The 19,444-nt window shown below is 54.8% G+C and overlaps 1 protein-coding gene across 1 annotated transcript in view; it reads right to left on the minus strand.

Moving 5' to 3' along the window:
• Positions 1-3,585: 3,585 nt before the first annotated feature.
• Positions 3,586-19,444, minus strand: part of SPOCD1 (SPOC domain containing 1) — a 48,086-nt gene continuing 32,227 nt past the window's right edge. Inside the window, 11 exon segments of the mRNA XM_078146215.1 lie at positions 3,586-4,832; positions 6,730-6,916; positions 7,698-7,787; positions 8,118-8,268; positions 8,468-8,801; positions 9,273-9,399; positions 10,208-10,333; positions 13,789-13,905; positions 14,100-14,259; positions 15,433-15,571; positions 17,122-17,218. Coding sequence (XP_078002341.1) covers positions 4,048-4,832; positions 6,730-6,916; positions 7,698-7,787; positions 8,118-8,268; positions 8,468-8,801; positions 9,273-9,399; positions 10,208-10,333; positions 13,789-13,905; positions 14,100-14,259; positions 15,433-15,571; positions 17,122-17,218 — 2,313 coding nt within the window. The 3' untranslated portion in view covers positions 3,586-4,047.

A 19,444-nucleotide genomic window follows, 5' to 3' on the forward strand; every position in this document is an offset into this window, starting at 1 on the left:
TAGGGAAGGAGCTGTGACAATGGGAAGCTTTCCAGCACCCGAGGAGGGAAAGAGGGCCAAGATGGAGCACCAGGGCAGGAAGAGATCCCAGGGGATGCCCAAGCAAGTGCTGGGTGCAGGAATGAGAGCCATCTGGAAGCCCTGTCCTCCGCCTCCCAGTTCTGGGTCACCATTGTGAGATCTATCCCCACATCCTGAACAAGGAAACTGTAGCTGTGCGGCCCTCACCCCAGGAGCAGATTTAAGCACCCCAGACCAAAGGGGAGTCGGCAGCTAGGTCGCTGTGAACATGCAGAACCATCTCAGTGGTCTAACAGTGACTGAGTCCACAAACAGTCTTCAAAACTCCAAGGATGGACCAGCAGACCCTACCCTGGGTCAGGAACTTGCAAAGTTCAGGCCAACAGGTTGGTAACAGACCTTCCCCTGGATCACACCAACTTGGGAGCTTGTAGACCTCATTGGACTGGGCTGTGAAAACCTCAGAAGGACACAAAAGGACAGAAGCTCAAGCCGTATATCCACACCCCCACCCCCACACCCCATCTCCCAGCCTTAATATAAAGTCCACAGCCAAGGAGCCAGCAGGAAGAATAAGCAAACCATAATGAGTTACTATGGTGACAGGGAAGCTCAACCCACAAACTCAGAATTAGACAATTACTCAAAAACATGTACGAGCAAAACCTCAAAGAACAATGCAGATTGGACAGAAGCCCAGCAAGAATTCCTAGAATTAAAGCAAGAGACCAAAGGGGGGGGGGGCAAAAAATTATTTTAGAAACAAATTGAAAATAATAGAGGAAAAATTAAGAGCTAGAGAAAAAAGATATAAAAAGATAATTACTTGGAAAAAGAGGCATGAGGTCTTGTTGAAGAAAATAACTTCTTTTTTTTTTTGCTTTTAGGCAATTGGGGTTAAGTGACTTGCCCAGGGTCACACGGCTAGTAAGTGTCAAGTGTTTGGTCTGAGGCTGGATTTGAACTCAGGTCCTCCTGACTTCAGAGCCGGTGCTCTATCCACTGCGCCACTTAGCTGCCCCCAGAAAATAACTCTTTAAAAATTAGAATTGGCCAATTAGAAGCTAATAACTCCACGAGACCTCCAGAAATGATCAAAGGCATAAGCTGGACTGGAATATAAATTCCCTTGGAGTGGGGATTGTTGTATTCTTTGTACTGGGGTTTCCAGTGATAGCCCAATACCTGGCTCATAGTAGGCGCTTAATAAATGCTTAATCAATTGGATTTAATGATCCCTAAGCTGTGAACCTATCACTGCCATGGAGGAAAGTAGGGGATATTTAATAACAATAGCATACATTTCTATAGTCTTCTAAGGTTTTCTCCCAGCAACTTTATGAGTAGGCAATGCTAGGATTATTATTATTATTATTATCCCTATTCTGCAGATGGGAAAACTGAGACTCAGAGACTTGCCCAAGGTCACATAGCTAATAAGTGTCAGACTGGGGAGTTGACATTGCCCTGGGCCGGGCCATATCAGTGGGATGGAAGCCCTGAATGAATGGGCCAGAAAATGGCCTGAGGGGACCCCGTTAGTTCCGGAATGATGCGGCCTAGCAAAGTGTCCTCCACGTTCAGCCATGCTCTAGCACTATTAGGGGGTTCGGTGTGTGCCAGGGGCCTAGGCTGAAGCTGCCTTAGAGGGCCTGTCTAGGTAGAGATCAGTCAGTAAGGAGAAGCAGACTCTTGGAGCCCTGGGGTCAGCTCTCTGGGGTCAGTTTGGTATCCTCACCACCCTCGGGAACCAACGCCAGTCAGCTGCCCCCATGTTCAGACATCCCAGGGCACTGATGATGATGATCAAGGGCCTTGTCAGGGAGGCCTCAGGAGCATCTGCTCAACTTAGAGACCTGAGGCTGGGCCCCATCCTGCCTGCCCTGCCCCCCAACTTTCCAGTATACACAGGAGCACCCAGAAGGGAAAGGAGCGATGGATTTAGAGGCAGAAGAGCTGGGTTCAAGTTTCAGCTCTGCCCACTTACTAGCTGTGTGACCTTGGGCAAGTCAATTTCCTTCTCTGGACTTCAGTATTCCTCTTCTGTGAAATGATTAGATAATTTACTCAGTGCTTGCACTTCCCAGTTATCATCTCCCAGGGCTCTATCCACTGCACCATCAGCTGCTGCCTTCACTCTCCTGTGGTTCCCCTCCAAACCCCCATGTACTTTCTTCTCCCCTCCTCCTTCCCCTCCCCTTCCTGCTTCAGCTTGTCTTCCACCATTAAAACATTCCGAGCTCTCGGTATGGGTAAGAGCTTAATAAAGCTCATTGCCTGGACCGGTAACGGTTCTCTGACACCTGGCTGGAGCTGGGGCCAGTCTTCCCCTCCCTGCTGGGAGTACTCTGGGGCCAGTCACCCGCTTCAGAGACACAGACATTTGGGTGTCCTCCATGGACTGCAGAGATAGTCATGGAAGGGCCATCGGCTCATAGGATCCCAGCTTTTCAATTGCAAGGGCCCTCCGAAGTCATTGAGTCCAGCCCCCTCATTTTACAGATGAGGAAACTGAGACCCAGAGAAGTGACTTGCTCAAGGTGGCACACGCCTGCAGCAGGATTCGAACCCAGGGCTTCCCATTCAACTGCCCTGGGCTTGCCCCTTCATCATAGTCTCACAGATCCCCTATGGCAAAGCCATGCCTTTCTCTCACCCACGTACAAGGTTCTATCGCTCCGTGATGGGGTGTGGGAGGATGCTGGCTCCAGCATCTCTTTGTGCTTGGCTCAAACGTGTCACCTACGTGTGCCCCAGAGCGCCTGCCCACTCAGCTCCCCCCAGGGCCTGACATGTGCCTGGGCCAGGCTGGGGTCATCCTCCCCCATCTCTCTCTCTCTCTCTCTCTCTCTCTCTCTCTCTCTCTCTCTCTCTCACACACACACACACACACACACACACACACAGAGGCTCTGGCTCCAGTCTAGGGAAGGGGCATCCATACCCAGGCTGAGGGCGCCCCCTGCTGCCAGCTGCAGGACAGGAGCAGCTGCCCATCCTCCTACACAGCCCCCACCCAGCTCCCCTGTGTTTCCTGGAAGCAGGGCATCTCTCACCGCCATGCCCCACCCAGTCTGGGTCCCGCCCCTCCCCCAAACCCAGAGTAGGGACAGCCCCAGTGATGCCTGTGCACAGACTCAAGATGGGGGGAGGCAGGTTGGGGCTGGGGGGGCCACCTTCACAACACCCTCTGAGCCCAGACCCTTCTCTGGATCAGCTCCTCGGCTGTCACTTAAAGCCTTCCCAGGCGGGCCCCTTCGTCTCTCCCCAGGCTCCTTCTCTCGCCATCTGGACACTCCATCTCCCCGAGGCTCCTGCACCCTAGTTGTGGCCCCTCCCCACCCCATGCCAGGTAGCTCCCTTCTCACCTCTGCTCCAGGGCCACCCCACCCACGCCATGGGAAGCCTCCCTGTCCATGGTTATTTTCTATCCGGTCCAAGCTCCTTGAAGACAGGACCTGGATCACCTTTGTGTCCCCATCCCACACAGGGCCCCATAGGCCCGGCTCCCAGGCCACTTTCCCCCACCTGTGCACAGAGACCCCCATGGGATAGGAGACACTGAAAGGTTTGCGGATACTTTTTATTGAACCCTGAACAAAAACAAGCAGAACAGGAAATGCCAACATGTGGGCACTGGTGCTCACCCCCCAGGCACGCTGGCCTAGAAAGTGGCTCAAGACTCACTTGGGGGATAGGGGAAGGCACAGCCCCCTCTGAGGTCCAGATGCCACTCGGGCTTGACTGCATCCCTTACAGGACCCCGAGGGGCCTGGGCGCATCACACCTAGGAGGACAGTGGGGGCCTTGAACCTCATGGGCATAAGGGGCTCCCTGGGGGAGGCGGCTGGTCAGATCCACAGAAGGGAGCCAGGAAGAGGGAAGGTGGTGGGCACACATGGTTCTCTGCCTCCCCACCTGGGCCCGCCAGCCCCACTGGTCCCGGGGCCCCTGCAGCCCCAGGCCCAGGAAGGGAGGGGTCTGGTGCAGACATCTGCAAGGAGGCCTGCAGCTGACTATTCATCTTCACCAGGGCCTCGAGGTGCTGGATGAGAGGCAGGGCTTCCCCGGCAGGGAGGAGAGGGGTGTGAGTGGGAGGGCACACAGCAGCAGTGTGGGGACAGGTGGTGGCAGCATGGTCAGGATAGGCATGGTAGCAGTCGGCAGCCGGAGGGTGGGAGAGCAGGTTGGGCACTGGGGCCAGGGCCACAGCCGGGGCGCTGCCAAAGTGGAACAAGCCAGCCAGCTGGAGGAGGCCAGGGCCCCCAGCTCCTGAGATAGGCCTCCACACTCAGGGTGTAGCGGTGCACCCAGAGGCACCAGCCCAGGGCCCACACCATCCACAAAGGGCTGGGCTCGCTGACCCCGAATCCTTCCACTGGCGCCAAACTGACCCCAGGCGGGTAGGGGATCCGGGGGGGCCAGGCTGCCCAGGGGGCAGGAGCCATCGGGTCCTGGGCCCGAAGCTTCGTGCCGGCAGCAGAAGGAGAGGCCATAGGGTCCCCTCCCTCCATCGGGCTGCTCCTGCTCCACATGTCCAGCCACCTCTTCCAAGAAATCGTCTGAGATACCTTCCCAGGCTGGGGGGCCCTCCAGGCTAGACTCAGGGGCCCAGGAAGGCCCAGGCTTGGAAACCCGATGGGGCCTCCTGAACCCCAGGGAGTAGCACTTTGTCTCCACCGGCTCCTTGAAGGTGACTGTCTTGCGTTTCTTCTGCAAGGGGCTGGCCCCATTTAGCCGGGAATCACCTGGCGGTGGCACCTTGGGCAGGATCAGACCCAGCACGAGGCTGCAGTGAGTGACTTCCAGGCCTGGGGGGGACATGCAGGGTGAGGGAAGGAGGAGACCCTGAAATGATGGCCCCCCCCAGGCCACATCTGGAAAACTCCAGCAGAATTCATGGAGCAAAAGCTGCAGCCAGAAATTCTTGTTAACCAGGTGCTAAGCTCTTGTTTCTACATGGACAGTTTGGGGCCCTCTGGCAGAACCCCAGTTGCCTCAACATAGTTACGGCCTTGCCCTGAGGTCAGATGGACTGAGTATGTTCAAATATTCAAAAACAGTGATAATGCTCCCAGATCACAGAATGTCAGAAACGGAAGGCACCTGAGGCCGTTTTCTCCCATGGAACAGCACTCCTTTCTACAAGCTCATCCGGCCCAAAAGTGCAGGGCTGACCACGAACAGAGAGGCTCCAGGGACCGCCTTCTATCTCTAGGCCAAGGATAGGATCACACAGCGGGAAGGAGCCTTAGGAGAGCACTGAATCTAACTCCCTCATTTTACAGATAAGGAAATGAGACACCCAGATGTTGGGTGACTTGCCCAGGGTCACCCAGCTAACGTGACCTCAGATCGCCTCTCAGGTCACACTCACTCCAAATCCAGCACCTTAGCCACTGGTACAGCCTGGCCCCAGCTTACCTTTCTAGGGTGATCACCCCTCACCCCCCATTCCGCCTCCCGCTGCCAGCCCCCCGTCAATGACCTGGACCTCACCCTCCTTAGTGCCTTTGCAGTCTGACACACTCTCCCTCGGTCGCCCTCTGGGAAACTGGGCCGCCTCCTGCAGCAGCCCATCCCTGATGCGGGCTCCACGCCTCCTCTGCCCCCCTTAGCTGGGAGCTCCTCGAGGGCACGGACTGCCTCGGGTCCTTCTTAGGATTCCCAGTGCTTACTGACTGACCCCAGTCACTCCCTATGGCTCTAAGTTGCTCTGAGAGGGGCTGACTTCCCTTTGCCCTCAGAAATCAGAGGCCCCACATCCTATGAACATGAGGTACCCCAGGAGAAGGTGGGCTCCCCAAAGCAGGGACTGCCTGCCTCACTTTGACATCCGTCCTCCTCGTGCCTAGCACAAGGCCAGGCACAGAACTGCAGATACAGTCCATGGTCAGTCCGAGGACCTGGCTGCAAACTGCCCCCTCGGAGGACATCTACCTGTGTGACCTTGGACAGCTCCCACAGCCCCCTGAGCCTCCATTTCCTCATATATAAATGAAGAGTTGGGCCTAGACAGTCTTGGAGGCCCCTCCTAGGTTGATCCAGCCTCTGTCTGAGGACCCCCAGGAGAAGGGGAACCTGCTGCCTCCAAGGAAGTCCTTCACCTCCAAACAGTTCTCTTCTTGTTTGCGTTTTTGGTGAGGCAATTGGGGCTAAGTGACTTGCCCAGGGTCACACAGCTAGGAAGTGTCAAGTGTCTGAGGCCAGATATGAACTCAAGTCCTCCTGATCCAAGGCCGGAGCTTTATCCATTGTGCCATCTAGCTGCCCCCCTTCACCCCCAAACAGCTCGGGGTTTGCTCCCAGGGGCCAAGCAGAATCCAGCCCTGCAGACACACACAGACAGTTTCTGTGCCCCCCCAAAAAATCTTCCCCTTTCTGAAGGCTAAACATTCCCAGTTCCTGCAACTCTTCTTTGTGAGCAGGCATGGCTCCAGGACTCCTCCCCATCTTCCTCACTCTCCTCTGCATGTACCCTAGCTGTTCAATGTCCACCCCGGAATGTGAGCTAAGAATGGAGCCCAAGAGACCAGGGCAGAACACTGGGAGACCACCAACACCCTCACTCTGACCACAATGCCATCATTGATGCCACCGAAGGCCAGGCTGCCTCTTCTTCACTGCAGTTGCTCTCCCTTCAGGCCTCCCTTGCCCTGACCTTGGGCAGGCACCTTGTCTGACCGCGCATTCACTGGCCCTCCATACCTGGGCCTCCCAGAGGGCGGAGCTTGGGGGGCACAGGCTGGAAAGCTGGCAGGGGCACCAGGAACATGTCCAGGTGCTCACTGGCCACCATGCCATAGCGCTGCTTGTTGTTGAGGTAGGAGTAGAGCATGTTGTAATTCTGGGCATCCCGGGCCCCCCGAGGGCACAGGCGGACCACGCTGACGTCCTAGGGGAGGCAGCAGGAAGCAGGAGAACACGGATGAGTGGGGGGGGGAAGGGCAGGGGAGGAAAGGCAGGAGCCTCCCGGCTCATCTCCCCCTCCCGACTCTCTCTTCTCCAATTCATCTTTTCACGGGCTGCTTGAGTAATCCTCTTAATGAATAGCACTGAGCCTGTCGCCGTGCAACTCTAAAACCTTCTATTGTCTACCCAACACAGGATAAACTCCAGATCTTGGCATTCAAGGCCCACCACAATCTGGCTCCTGCTCACTGTCCCAGCTCCATCTTGCACCGCTGACCTCTGCGTCCCAGCACTCTCTATCCCACACTCTCTCCCTGCCCTGTCTCCCATCTGGGCTCTTCCATCAGGGAAGCCAGCTCCCATGCCCAGAATGGATTGTAACCCAAATCCCTGTCTGCTCGAGTCCTTCCCTCTCTTAAGGCTTCGGTCCAGGGCTCCCTTATCCCCACAGCCTCCCCAGGAACGTCCCCCGCACCCCTACCAGGTGAAAAGGAATTCTCCCTCCCCCAGTGGCTCCCAGCAGGTTGCCTGGACTGCTCATTCCCTCCTATTTCACTGTCCCCTGCATCCCAAGTCCTTCTGTCTTTTCTGCCAGGCCTGAGCACACGGGCAAGCACTGAATGATGTCTGATGGATGAGGAAGGGGGGGTAATAAGCCTGGATAAGCCGGCCTGCTCTGGGCATGCCCGCAGGTGGGGTTAGGGCAGCCTTGGGTGCACTCAGAGATAGGCTGAGGAGATGGGCTAGCCTTAGCTTCCCAGTACCTTGGCTTCCGATGGCCAGATGCTGTCCAAGTAATCCCAGACGGCTTCAGGGAGCACGCAGCCTGCCGAGTAGATCACCTTGGGCAAAGCCTGCAACGGGTGGGTAAATGGGTTAGCTTGTGGTGTGGGGGTGGTTACCAGCTCCCAGGGAGTAAGACTGAGGAAAAGCAAGCAAAGAGGATCTTATGGTCGGATCCACATGGCTGTTCCCAGAGACCTGGAACCAATCCCATGGTGTAGACCAGTCGGGGTACACCCAGACCTCCACAGGGAGAAGGGAGGAGCAGTGAGGAAGCAGGGGAGAGCAAAGGAAAGGTGAGGATGGGCAGAAGAAAGAAGCGAGGGAAGGAGAAAGGCAAAAGACAGGGGGGAGAAGGGAGGAAATGAATGGGGGGAAGGGAAGGAAGTTTTGGAGGTTACCTGGATAAGTTGGCTACTGTAGCCATGAACCAGAAAGGCTTTAGTGGTGAATCGCTTGATGGAGAACATTTCCAGGGCACCTTCCCACAACGGCTGGCCCTGCAAAGCCTTCGGCTTCAGAACCTGCCTCAGGCAGGAGGCCAACTCAGGCCTGGCATGGACAGAGCAGAAGAGAATCTGGTGGGCTGACCCGCTTCCATGACCCTCCTTCCGAACTGGCCTCTCTGGTCCTGAACGAATGCTTGTGCGGCCCTCTGCCTCCATCTGAGCATCTCAAAGCACCCCTACTTCCCTTCTGCTGAACTTCCCAAACCCTTCCCCCCTTCCCTATTTCCACCCCCACCCCAGACCTGTCCTGGGGCTGGGTCTGAGTGCCAGTTCTGCTTTTGGACATCCCCGGCAGTGAGGTGTCTACTCGAGGCAAGGAAGCAGGGCTAGGAAGTTTCTGTGGGTTGCTGGTGACTCTGCTCCTGGAGAGTGGGGTGCTCCTGGGTGCATTGAAGCCTCTTCCCCCTCGAGGGGCCTCCCAGCCTGTGAAGTGCAGACAGAGGGGTTGGGATGTGGACCGAAGAGCCGAGGCCGCTCTGGAGGAGGAAAGGAGAGAATGCCAAGGCCGTTCCCACCTGCCTCTCCTGCACCACTGAACAGGGTCTGCAGCTGTGCTCACAGGCTCCCCCCAGTTAATGTGACAACAGTGGTGGGGGGGTGGTTAGAAGGGCAGCCATTCTCAGGGCCCAGCGAGGAGCATCACCTTCCAAAGACCCCAGAAGACTCAAGCAACAGCTCGCTCCCTAACCCAAGGGCCCCCCAGCTCCTCCCTGGACACTGTGCCCTGCTCGCCTCCTTCCAGCCCCTTGCCACCCCAGCCCTCCTCTGCCCCCTCCACTTCCCCTTTGCCCTCTTCTATCCCCACTTTCCAACCTGTTCTTCCATTCTTCTGTCACCCCAGATCCTCTCCTCTTTCTGCCCCTTCTTCCATCTTCTGTCCTCCTCCCATCCTCAGCCTCTCTTCCTGTCCTTTTTCTCCCCCTCCATGGCCAAGTCAAAAGCCCCTCACGCCCATTCATGCCCAAGCTCCCCCCACTCCCATCCTCCTCCCTCGTGGCCTGAGCCACGTCCACACTCCACTCCCCCCTCCACAGGCCCTGCTCCCACCCATGCAGACTCGGCAGTCAGGGTCCAGGAAATGGCTCTCATGCTGCTCCGTGGTGTCCCGCCCAGACTGGGATTCAGCTGCCCCAGGCTGAGGGCGAAGGCTTAGGTCCAGACGGGAGGCTGGCTCCTGACAGAGGGAAGATAAAGGAGGGAAGGGCTGGGAGGTCAGGAATAATGTCCACGGTCCCAGCAAAGGAGAACATTTCTGAAACATCATTTCATTCTCTTGCTCAGCCCCTTCCATAGCCCCAGTCTGCTTCTGCTCTCAGTGGCTTCCCATTATCCTCTTCTAGGACTTAAATACTGTCTTGTACAATACCTTCATTGATCAGAGAGGGAAACTGAGGCCTAGAGATTACACAGCAAGTAGGTGACAGAACTAGAACCCAGAACTTCTGACTGTCCATCTGGTGCCAGGGCTGGAAACTGCTCATTGACACTTTTAGTCATTAAACCAATGTTACCTACAGTGGCCAGCATACCCCCACTGATGCTCTTCTTGGCCCAGACCCGAGGGGGCAGGTATGGGAGGCCAACAGCAGAATGAAGAGCCTGCAATTGGGTATGGAAATCTATCTTACCCTATAGGAAAATAGGGGGGGAGGGAGCAAGAGAGCAGGGGGATGATAGAGGGGAAGGCAGATTGGGAGAGGGGGTAATCAGAAGCAAACACTTCTGAGGAGGGACAGGGTCAAAAGACAGAATAGAATGGAGGGGGGCGGGATAGGATTAAGGGAAAAATACTTAGTTTTTCACAACATGACTACTATGGAAGTGTTCTGCATGACTACACACGTATAACCTGTATCGAGTTGCTCGCCTTCTCAATGGGTGGGTGAGGAGGGAGGAAGGGAGAAGATTTGGAACCCAAAGTTTTAAAAACAGAACAGAGAGCCTGGAGGGCAAGAGTGGTATGGGGGGCACGGCCCACTCACAGTCAAGTCCTCCAATGTGAGAGTCTGGTCCACATCTGGATGTATTTCAATCTCCCCTTTGTGGGTCACTTTGGTGACCCGACAGCGTGGAGCCTCTCGCTGCTGCTTCTCAATGATCTCCAAGCCCTGGAGCAGGAGAGAAGGCCCAGGCCTGAGGAGGTCTTGCTGGAGGGACCAGCCTGCTGGCCTCCTCTACCTCCCTGGTATCAGCTCCATGGCTACACCTCTGCTCCCCCTCTCCCGCTAGGATGGCAGGCACTCATGCCTCCTCTTAGCCTATGGAAGCCCAGCTTATGCTCCACTCCTCCAGAAAGACTCCTTGACCTTTCCCTCTACATAGGCTGCTTTCCTCACTCTGACTGCCTGTGGCCCTCATTCAGTCTATCAGATGTCAGCCTCTGCTGGTCTCAGCTGTGGGTGTCTCATCGCTTCTCTGATACTGTCTGCCACATACAACTCCTCCTCTCTCTATGCAGCATCTCACCCTGTACCAGGCACATCAGCTAAGCACTTGCTACAGAGCTGTGGACTGATGGACTCAGTAGGACCTGACGACTGGGGAAAGGAGGAGGAGGCAGCAGGGCATAATAGGAAGAGCCCTGTACTCCCATTTCTTAGGCAGCCTAGCTGTCTGACTTCAGGGGGACCATTTCTCCTAGAACCATTTCACATTCCTCATCTATTAAATGGGACCATCAGAGGGAAATGCTTCCTAAGCCTCAAAGGACTACAGAAATGGGGGGTGCCATCGCTGCCAGCCCTCCATGTACCAGTCCCCCCCACCCAGCTGCTACATGGGGGTACCAGAGTGACCCTGATGTGCTCAAAGCCATTTGTGAGAACCCAAGCTCCTGACAAGCTGACAAGGCTCAGAGGCCCAGTGATGGACAGCGGGGCTCCTGACACCTCCCGCCTACAAAGGCAGATCTCCAGAGTTGGGGTGTCTCTAGGGGACGAGGTTTCTCAGCCACATGAGCCCAGGAAGACCATCTTCTCAGAAGAGGGTGATGAGGAGGAAGAGGAGGGCTACTATCCCCACAAAGAGGAGGAGCCGCCTGAACAGGTCTGAGCACCAGAGAGGGGACCTGGCTCAGGTAACCGGGCCCTCGTCTGGGCCTTCTGTCCCTTCTGTATCTAGAGAGAAGCCTGACCCATGGGCCTGGACGTACGACACAGGCAGCTCACAGGCTGGCACAGCTTGTTAATAGAAAACAAGGTGGAAAATCACCCACTCCCACAGCAAAGGTCAGAGAGAATCAAGGTGGAAGGAGGGAAGAACCACTGGGCAGTGGGCAGGGAAAGCTTCATGGAGGAGGGGGAACCTGAGTTAGGCCTTGGAAGCAAAGCATTTCAACACGGATTCTTGGTGGTGGGATGGGGGGCAGGGAGAAAAGAGGCACAAGGCTGGACAGATGTACACACTGCTAACTGGAAAAGGTGGGTGGGGGCCAAAGGCTGGAAAGTGGGCCTTGAATGCCACCCTATGAGAATGCCACTTCTTTCAGTAGGCAATGAAAGGTGCCATGCAGAAGAGGGACATGATCAAAGCTGAGCCAAAGAGAGATTATGGAAGCACACTGTAGTGTCAAGGACGGATTCAGGGAGATGAGAACAGCCAGGCGGCTCAATGCAGAGGGTGCTGAACCTGGGCTCAGAACACCCGAGTTTAAATCCTGCCTCAGACACTGAGCTGCTGTGTGACCCTGAACAAGTCACTTACCTCTATCGGCCTCAGTTTCCTCAACTATAAAATGAGGGGGTTGGCCTCCTGAGAAGAGATGGGGTAGGGGGCTGGGCTAGGCTGGGGGCAGGGGAATTGGAGAGGAGGGAATACATTTGAGACACGTTTTGGAGTGTGGGAAAATTGGCACCTGGCTGGGGCTGGGCGGGGATGTGGAGGAGAGGGGGGAGGACTGAACAACTGAGCTCTCAGATCTGGGGGAGTGGGAGGGAAATGGTACCACCAACAAACACGGGGAACTAAGGAATGGGGGTAGGTTTGGGGGGGACGATGACGAATTCAGTTTTAAACATATTGAATTTGAAGTGTGGGCAGCAAAGCTCCAATTCAATCTATCCAAAGCAAGAGTGGGCGGGGGGCTGGCAGGAGATAGTAGAGTGTAGGCACTCAGTATTCTGCCAGAGCCATGATGGGGAGGGGGCCGGACAGCACGCCAAGCAAGGATCAGCGGGAGAGGAATGAAGACTTGGGGGGAGGGGTCCCAAAGAGCTCAAAGTCTTCAAGTATCTGAAGGGCTGCTGTGAGGCAATAGGATGAGACTTGTCCCGCTTGGCCCCAGAGAGCAGGACGCCACCTTGATGGAAGGAACGACTTCCTAACAACTAGTACTGTCTAAAAATGGAATGGATTGTTTTTTGAGGGAGTGAGTTCCCTGTCACCAGAGGTGTCCAAGAAAGTGTTAAATGACCATTCACTGGAAATGTTGCACAAGGGAGTCCCGCTCAGGTATAGACTGGATCTTTTCCAAGTCAGATTCTAGGATTTTATAAATGAATAAATATCTTAACAATCTTAGTGACCTAGCTGACCGGTCTCCCTGGGGGAAGCCATTGTATCGATTCAGGTAGGTGCTCTCTGGCTGCCTGTCCTCTCCAGGGAGATCTCAAAGCTCAGTGATGATGACCTTTATCAACAATGCAAGGTCTCTCTGAAGACCTTTGGAACTGATTGTGTGACATGGGAGACACTGGTACAGGACCACCCAGCATGGCATGCCCTCATCAGAGAAGGTGCTGTGCTCTGTGAGCAAAGCAGAATTGAAGTAGCTCAAAGGAAACTCGAGACACGTGCTCAGAGAATCCACCCCAAAAGTTCACGTGAACTACTCATGTCCGACGCGTGGTAGAACATCCCAAGCTCCTATTAGTCTGATAAGCCGCAGTCGGACACACTGAAACCTTGCTCTAGCATAGTGATGTCATTTTGCTCCGACAACAGTCAACCATTAGGTGTCCAGTACTTGGGAGGCCCTGGGGGCATGCACAGGGACAAGCCTAGATGTGAGGACTGGGCCTCTTAGGAGTGGGACCCTGGCTTCGGCCCCTGGTTCCAGGAATCAAATTAATTGCCCGATTACAATAACCACCGGCATTTCCGTAGCACTTGAAGATTTATAAAGAGCCTTCCCCCCAAAGTAGATGTCAGAGTGGGGCCAGATTTGACCCCTCGGTTTCCCCCCATTCCCCAGTGGAGCAGGGCTGGCAGGCACAGAGCCAGAGCAGGGCCAGGGCCAAGGACATGGGGGCTGCATGCTCTCCCTGTGGTTCTCTGTCTCCCAGTTTCTTTGCCTACAGCCTAATTTATTTTGGGCTCACTCAAATGCCGCCAGGGCCTCTAGGGCCCTTGTGACTGCAGAGCCTGATAACTCTCCACTCAAAGGTAGGAAGATGCTGCTCCCACCCACTGTGTCTGGGCTCCTCCCCCAGATACAGGCCGAAACAAAGAGCGTGATACCTTTCTCAGCCCTCAGCCACCCAGCTCTCCATCACTTCATCCCTCCTCTATCCCCTGCTGCCTCCCTCTCCCTGCCCCCACCTGTGGGGCCAGCCCAGTCACTCACATGCTTCACCTCCCGGTCCCGCCACTCCGCCAGCTCCTGGGAAGCCAGCTCTGTGGCACTCATGCGAACCAGGCCCTGTGGGGTGATGTCTCCACGGATCACCTGAAGGAACAGGTCCTGCAGCACCAACGTGTGCAATGGGCTTACCTGCCCCCAGGCACCCACTGTCCTCTCAGCACAGTATTCTCCCCCCCCCCCCCGCCCCGAAGAATCACAAAACTTCAGACGGGGAAGGCTGGGGCTGGATACTTGGAGGGGAGTACTTTCTTCAGCTCCTCCTCCCCGCCTCCTTCCCTCCCGCCCCGGCTCACCTTGTTCCTGGGATCTCTCAGGTTGAACACCAGGCTTCGGTATTTGGTCTTGTAGCGGTAGTCAGTGCACTGCATAAGTTCAAAGATGGCAGCCTCGATGTTGGCAGCGATGCCCCTCACAGCCTCCTCGCCCACAGCCAGGTCGGCAGGCTCCTGCAGCCTGGGAGAGGAGGAAGCCACAGGTGGGAAGGGACCAGGGCAGGTCCCCAGCACTTGGGGGAGGGGGTGTCATAGGCCTCTGGTTGCCAATTGCCCAGTGTTTGGGGAGTGGGCTGGTATTTTATCATATTTTATCAATTTTTTTTTCAGTTTTGATTTTGTTTGGCTCCCCGACCCCAGGCTCAGGGAATCCTTCCTGAACTAGATGCTAGAGACCACCCAGTCCAAGCCCCTCATTTTATAAATGGGGAGACTGAGGTCTGGGGAAGGGAGTGCTTTGCCCAAGGTCACACAGACAGTGAGTAGGAGAACTGAGCCCTCTCTCTGCCAGGCCTTCTGGCCCCTGTAGAGAGGAGCCCGGCGTGCAGGGCACGCACTGTCAGAGCTCACTTCAAACACCAAGCCCCAAGCCAAAGCTGTACCTTTGCCCAGTGTCTTTACTAATGGGTTCTGAAACAGCAGATGTTCCCCAAGACGGGATAATCCCAGTCATTTAAAAAATGTGGACAAGTTGCAGACCTTTGCAGTGGGACTGGAAGAATACCAAATGTTACTGATAATTTTGAGATGATGTGGACACGTTAACTTTGAAATTTTACAGATAACTCTGAGACAATTTGGGCATGTCAATGAAGTAACTCCAAGGTGGCACACCTAGGAGTTGGTCTGTTTCCCCTCCCCAAAAAAAACCCTATGAAAATGAGGTCCCAAGCTGCTGTCTCCGGAGCCCTCTTCCTTCTCCATTGCATCCATGCAGCCCTGTGCTCCCAGCTCTAACCCACGGTCACCAGAGCGATGGTCTCTGCGTCTCCCCCTTCCCCTCCTCTGCCCCCTCCGCCATCCCATCCCCTGGGTCCCTTCATTATACCATCTGCCTCCATATGCCCTTAGCTGCTTGTCTCTGTACTCTCTTATTAAGTGCCTTGTTCATGTGTGCCTGTGGCCCCCTTCTCACCCAGCGAGTCACCAAAGCACCGGGCTTGTCTGCCCCCACTTCATCATTTCATAAATGCCCAGGAAGGTCCCTGGTTCCCCCTCTCTAAAGTGAGGGATTGGACGAGATGATCTCTAAGGTTCCATAGGCCTCTAACCAGAACATGCAGCCAGGCTAGCAGGGAAACTGAGGCCACCTCAGATTGTTGGGGTCTCCCAGGGAGATCCAAAGGGGCCTCACCGTTTTAAGAGCACCTCCCTCAGGGACTCTGCCACAGCACTTCGCACCTGCTCCCCCGAGAGCTGCAGGGAAGGGCCCGGTGCAGACGGCGGCTTCTCCTTGGGCAGACGTCTCTTTTGCTCCCTCACCTTGGGCTCGGCTGAAAGTTGAAGAGAAGGGCTCAGCCCTTGGGCCTGAGTGAACTCCTGGCCGTGGGCATTCAGGGGAGGGCCAGGGGCACAGGCTCTATGGAGAACCAACGAAGACCACACTTGATGAAGTGCGTAAGAGCCCTGACTGCACATCAGAGGACCTAGGCTCACTATCTCCCATCCCGGCTGGGTCACCTTAAACAAGTCTTGGGTCCTCAGTTTCTTCCTCTCTAAAATGGGTGTGTTTGTATTTGTACTATATCCTGCACAGAGCTGCGACAAAAGTGCTTTGCAAAAGTTAAAGCACCATGTAGGACTGAGTGCTGAAAGGGACCTTGGAAATTAGTCCAATCTACATATTTTACAGATGTGTAAACTGAGTCTGGGAGAAGATAAGTGACTTGCTCAAGCTCATATGACTAATAGTCACAATTTGAACCCAGATCTTCTGATTCCAGATGCTGGGCTCTTGCTACTGCCTCACCTTGCCTCTTTCAAACAGGAGTTACTATTACTCGTGCTTTGGCATCTGGTGCCACTCTGCTGGGAGTCCTCACCCCCCACGGCAGGGCTTCAGTGGCTGCTGGCACAGGAGAGGCCCACTGGCTTTCAACACACCTGATTAGGTCTTCCATATTCGGAGGCGTGGCCCACTACTCTGCCCCTGCTCTCGGGGAAGGAGGGAGGGGCTGGGAGCCTCCTCTCTGCTACCTGCTCAGCAAATCCGGGAGGGATGAGAGGCCTGTTCCTCCAGCCTCCCTGAGTGCAGAATGCTCAGCTTCCCAGTGGACACTGCCCGAAGGAGGGGGTGGGTGACAGCATTAACAGTCCTTCCCTCCTCACTCCTTGAGTCTGGACAGCAGAGCTTGGACCAAGCATGGCAGGGAGGCCTGCCCCCTCCCCACCACACAGACTGTGCCAGCCAGAAGGGACCATCTAGCCCAACCTGTTCATTTTACAGATGGGGAAACTGAGGCCCTGAAAGGAGAAGAGAGGGAAACCACATGGCATAGTGGGTTACTATAGGGTGCTACATTTGGAACAAGAGTTCTGCTGCTGCTGCTGCTGTGAGACTGTAAGGAAATCATTCATCCACTCTGATGTCAGTCTCCTCATCTGAAAAATGAAGAGGCTTAGACCAATGATAACAGCGTGCATTTACTTAGCACTTTAAGGTTTGCAAAGCACTTTACAAATATGATCGCATTTGATTGTCACAACCACCCTGTGAGAGAGGTGCTATTATTATCCCCACTTTACAGATAAGGAAATTGAGGCTGAGAGAGGTTGAGTGCTTTGCCCAGAGTCACACAGCTAGTCAGTGTCTGAGGCAGGATTTGAGCGCTCTGTCTACTGCGATACCTAGCCAGTCAGATAGTCTCTCTCCAGTTCTAACCCTACGAAGTGATTTGTCCAAGGTCTCATTGCCAGCAGGTGGTAGATCTGAATCCCAGACTTCTCCCTACCACCCCTGGGTTCTTTGCACCACGCTACTGCTCCCCCTCTTTCCTTCAGGCAGGCCATTCCCCAGTGTCAGGGCCTGGGCACACATGCTCACCTGGGTTCAGTGGCTTCTCTGCGGGCATGGGCACAGAGGCTCTGCCCAGCTGGGAGAGCGGCTTCTTCTCCCCTTCACTGAAGACATCTTTCCTTGCCTTAGAGCCAGCCATCAGAGCAGAGATGAGTGGAAAAGGGAGAAGGATTCAGTGAGCATAGACACATCCCGGAGAGAACGCGAGGAAGCCAAAGAAAAGGGGCTGAGGCCAGGGGAAGGGGCTTCACTGCCTGTTACCCCAAACGACTCCATTCTCCTTCCTCACATTCATCCACTCACTCAATGAACACTTATCAAATGCCTACTGTGTGCAGGCACTGGAGAGAGACAGTTAGTTTAGCAAAAATCTCATCCCCGCCCTCACAAAGCTCATGCACCCTCCAGAAGGCTGCAGTCCATCCACTCACGGAAGCACAGAGCCAAAGAGCTAGAAGAGGCCGTCTACCCAAGCCTTACCTGGGCAGGCATCTCCTCCGAGGACCTAAGAAGTACCCCCACTCCTCCCTGAGGCAGCCCATTCCACTTCCCACAATTGTTAGGAAATATCTCCTTACACAGAACCTTTGTAACTTCTCTTCATATTTCCACCCACTGCCCCCAGGGCCAAGCAGAACAGGTGCTTAATCCCTTTTTCAAATGATAACCCCTTAAATACTTGGAAAAAAGTTATTCTATCCTTCTCCTGAGTCTTCTCTATGCTAAAACATTCCCGCTTTCCTCAACTTATTCTTCTGAAGCATAGCCTGTAGTCCCCTGAACATTCTCCTTTGGGTTTCCTCCTTTTTATCAATGCCCTTTTAAAAATAGAGTCCCAGAACTGGAGAAGATGTTCCAGATTTGACCAGACCTGTATGGAGTGACACTCATCACCTCCCTCTTCTGAATTACCTGCTTCTAATACAAAAAGCTAATGAGATTTTAGACTGCCAGGTCACACTAGGGAACATGTGGTCCACTTAGAGCCCCAGATCTTTTTCACATGGACTGCATATCCTTTTTTTTTGTCCATCCTGTTCTTGTGCAGTTGACTTTGTGAATCCAAGTGTAGGACTTTGCATTTATCCCTACAACATTCCACTGTCCTTTCCTTAGTTTCCAAAGTGCTTTCAGCTGCCACCTACTGCTCAGCCTCCTCCCCAACAATATGAAAGTGGCAAGTGGTCTGACTCCAAAGGCAAGACTCCTCCCACCTCACCAAATACTACCCGCGGACTTCTGTCTGATGACTGGTACAGGAGGGATGCAGAACCCTTAAAGGTCATAGGGAAGCCCCTCGAGCCCTGACTAGGGGAGCTCAGTGGTAACTCTCCTGTGCCGTAGAAGGGGGCCTAGCTTGAAAGCATATTGCAAGAAAGAGCACGAGGATAACGGAGCTCAAGTATCAGCGTCAGAGCCACGCCCAGCTTTGCCTTCTGCGCCCTTCTTTCTCCTAGCCCTTTCAGCCCCTCTAGACTCTTGGATCCTTCTTTCTCTTGGTCGCCTCCCACAGTTCCAGGTCCTGTCAGTCACAGTGGGAGGCAGGAGAGATTCCCAAGAAGCACCCTTAAAAACTCCCTAGTTCAGCTTCCACCTTTTAGACTCGCCCACGCCACCCGGAGACTCAGTGGTCATGCCAGGGCTCCGACCTGTCCTCCTGCCTTTCTGGGCACAGCTCTTTGCTGGTGACTCCAGCACACCCTGCATTGTAAAGCCCTGTAGCCACCCAGGAGCGGGAGCACACCAAGGCCACACAATTGAGGAGAGTTTTTCTATTGCCCTGGAAGAGGCCTCAGCTGGATGCTGGTGAGGTCAGGGCTGCTCATCTCCTTCCCCACCTCAGTCCTGCCAGCTCTCCCACCAACCACCATCTTCCCTCTTGCCGAAGACAAAAGAATCAGAGCCGAGCCGCTCCACTGCAGACTTCACCCGGGCCCTTGCTGCTTCACCCCAGCCCTTTTCTCCTACCCTGACTGACACCACGGCATTCCCCATACAGCGTCTGCTCCAGCCGACTACACCATTACCTCCCCACTCCTCTCCCTCAGGCTTCCCTCAGTGAATGGAGGCATGGTCAACTTGGAAAGCTCCCTCTGCTTTCTGCTTTCAGTATGTACCATCGCATACCTTCCCCTCCTTTGCTCCAGTCTCACAGAATGATGCCTTCTTCCTTGCCCAGGCCAATCCCCCTACTTGTACCCTTGAAACCATCCTCCGCCATCTCTTCTGGGGGCATGGCCCATTGAGTCTTCTCTCCTGACCTAACTTGACACTTCTCCTTGTCCTGACCACTCTTCCTGTAAAACCCTGCACTTGCCCTCACTACCCCCTGAAGCTACTGCTCTATCCT

This window comes from Phascolarctos cinereus, unplaced genomic scaffold, assembly GCF_003287225.1.
Source record: "Phascolarctos cinereus isolate Bilbo 61053 unplaced genomic scaffold, phaCin_HiC Scaffold_726;HRSCAF=1367, whole genome shotgun sequence".
NCBI lineage: Eukaryota > Metazoa > Chordata > Mammalia > Diprotodontia > Phascolarctidae > Phascolarctos > Phascolarctos cinereus.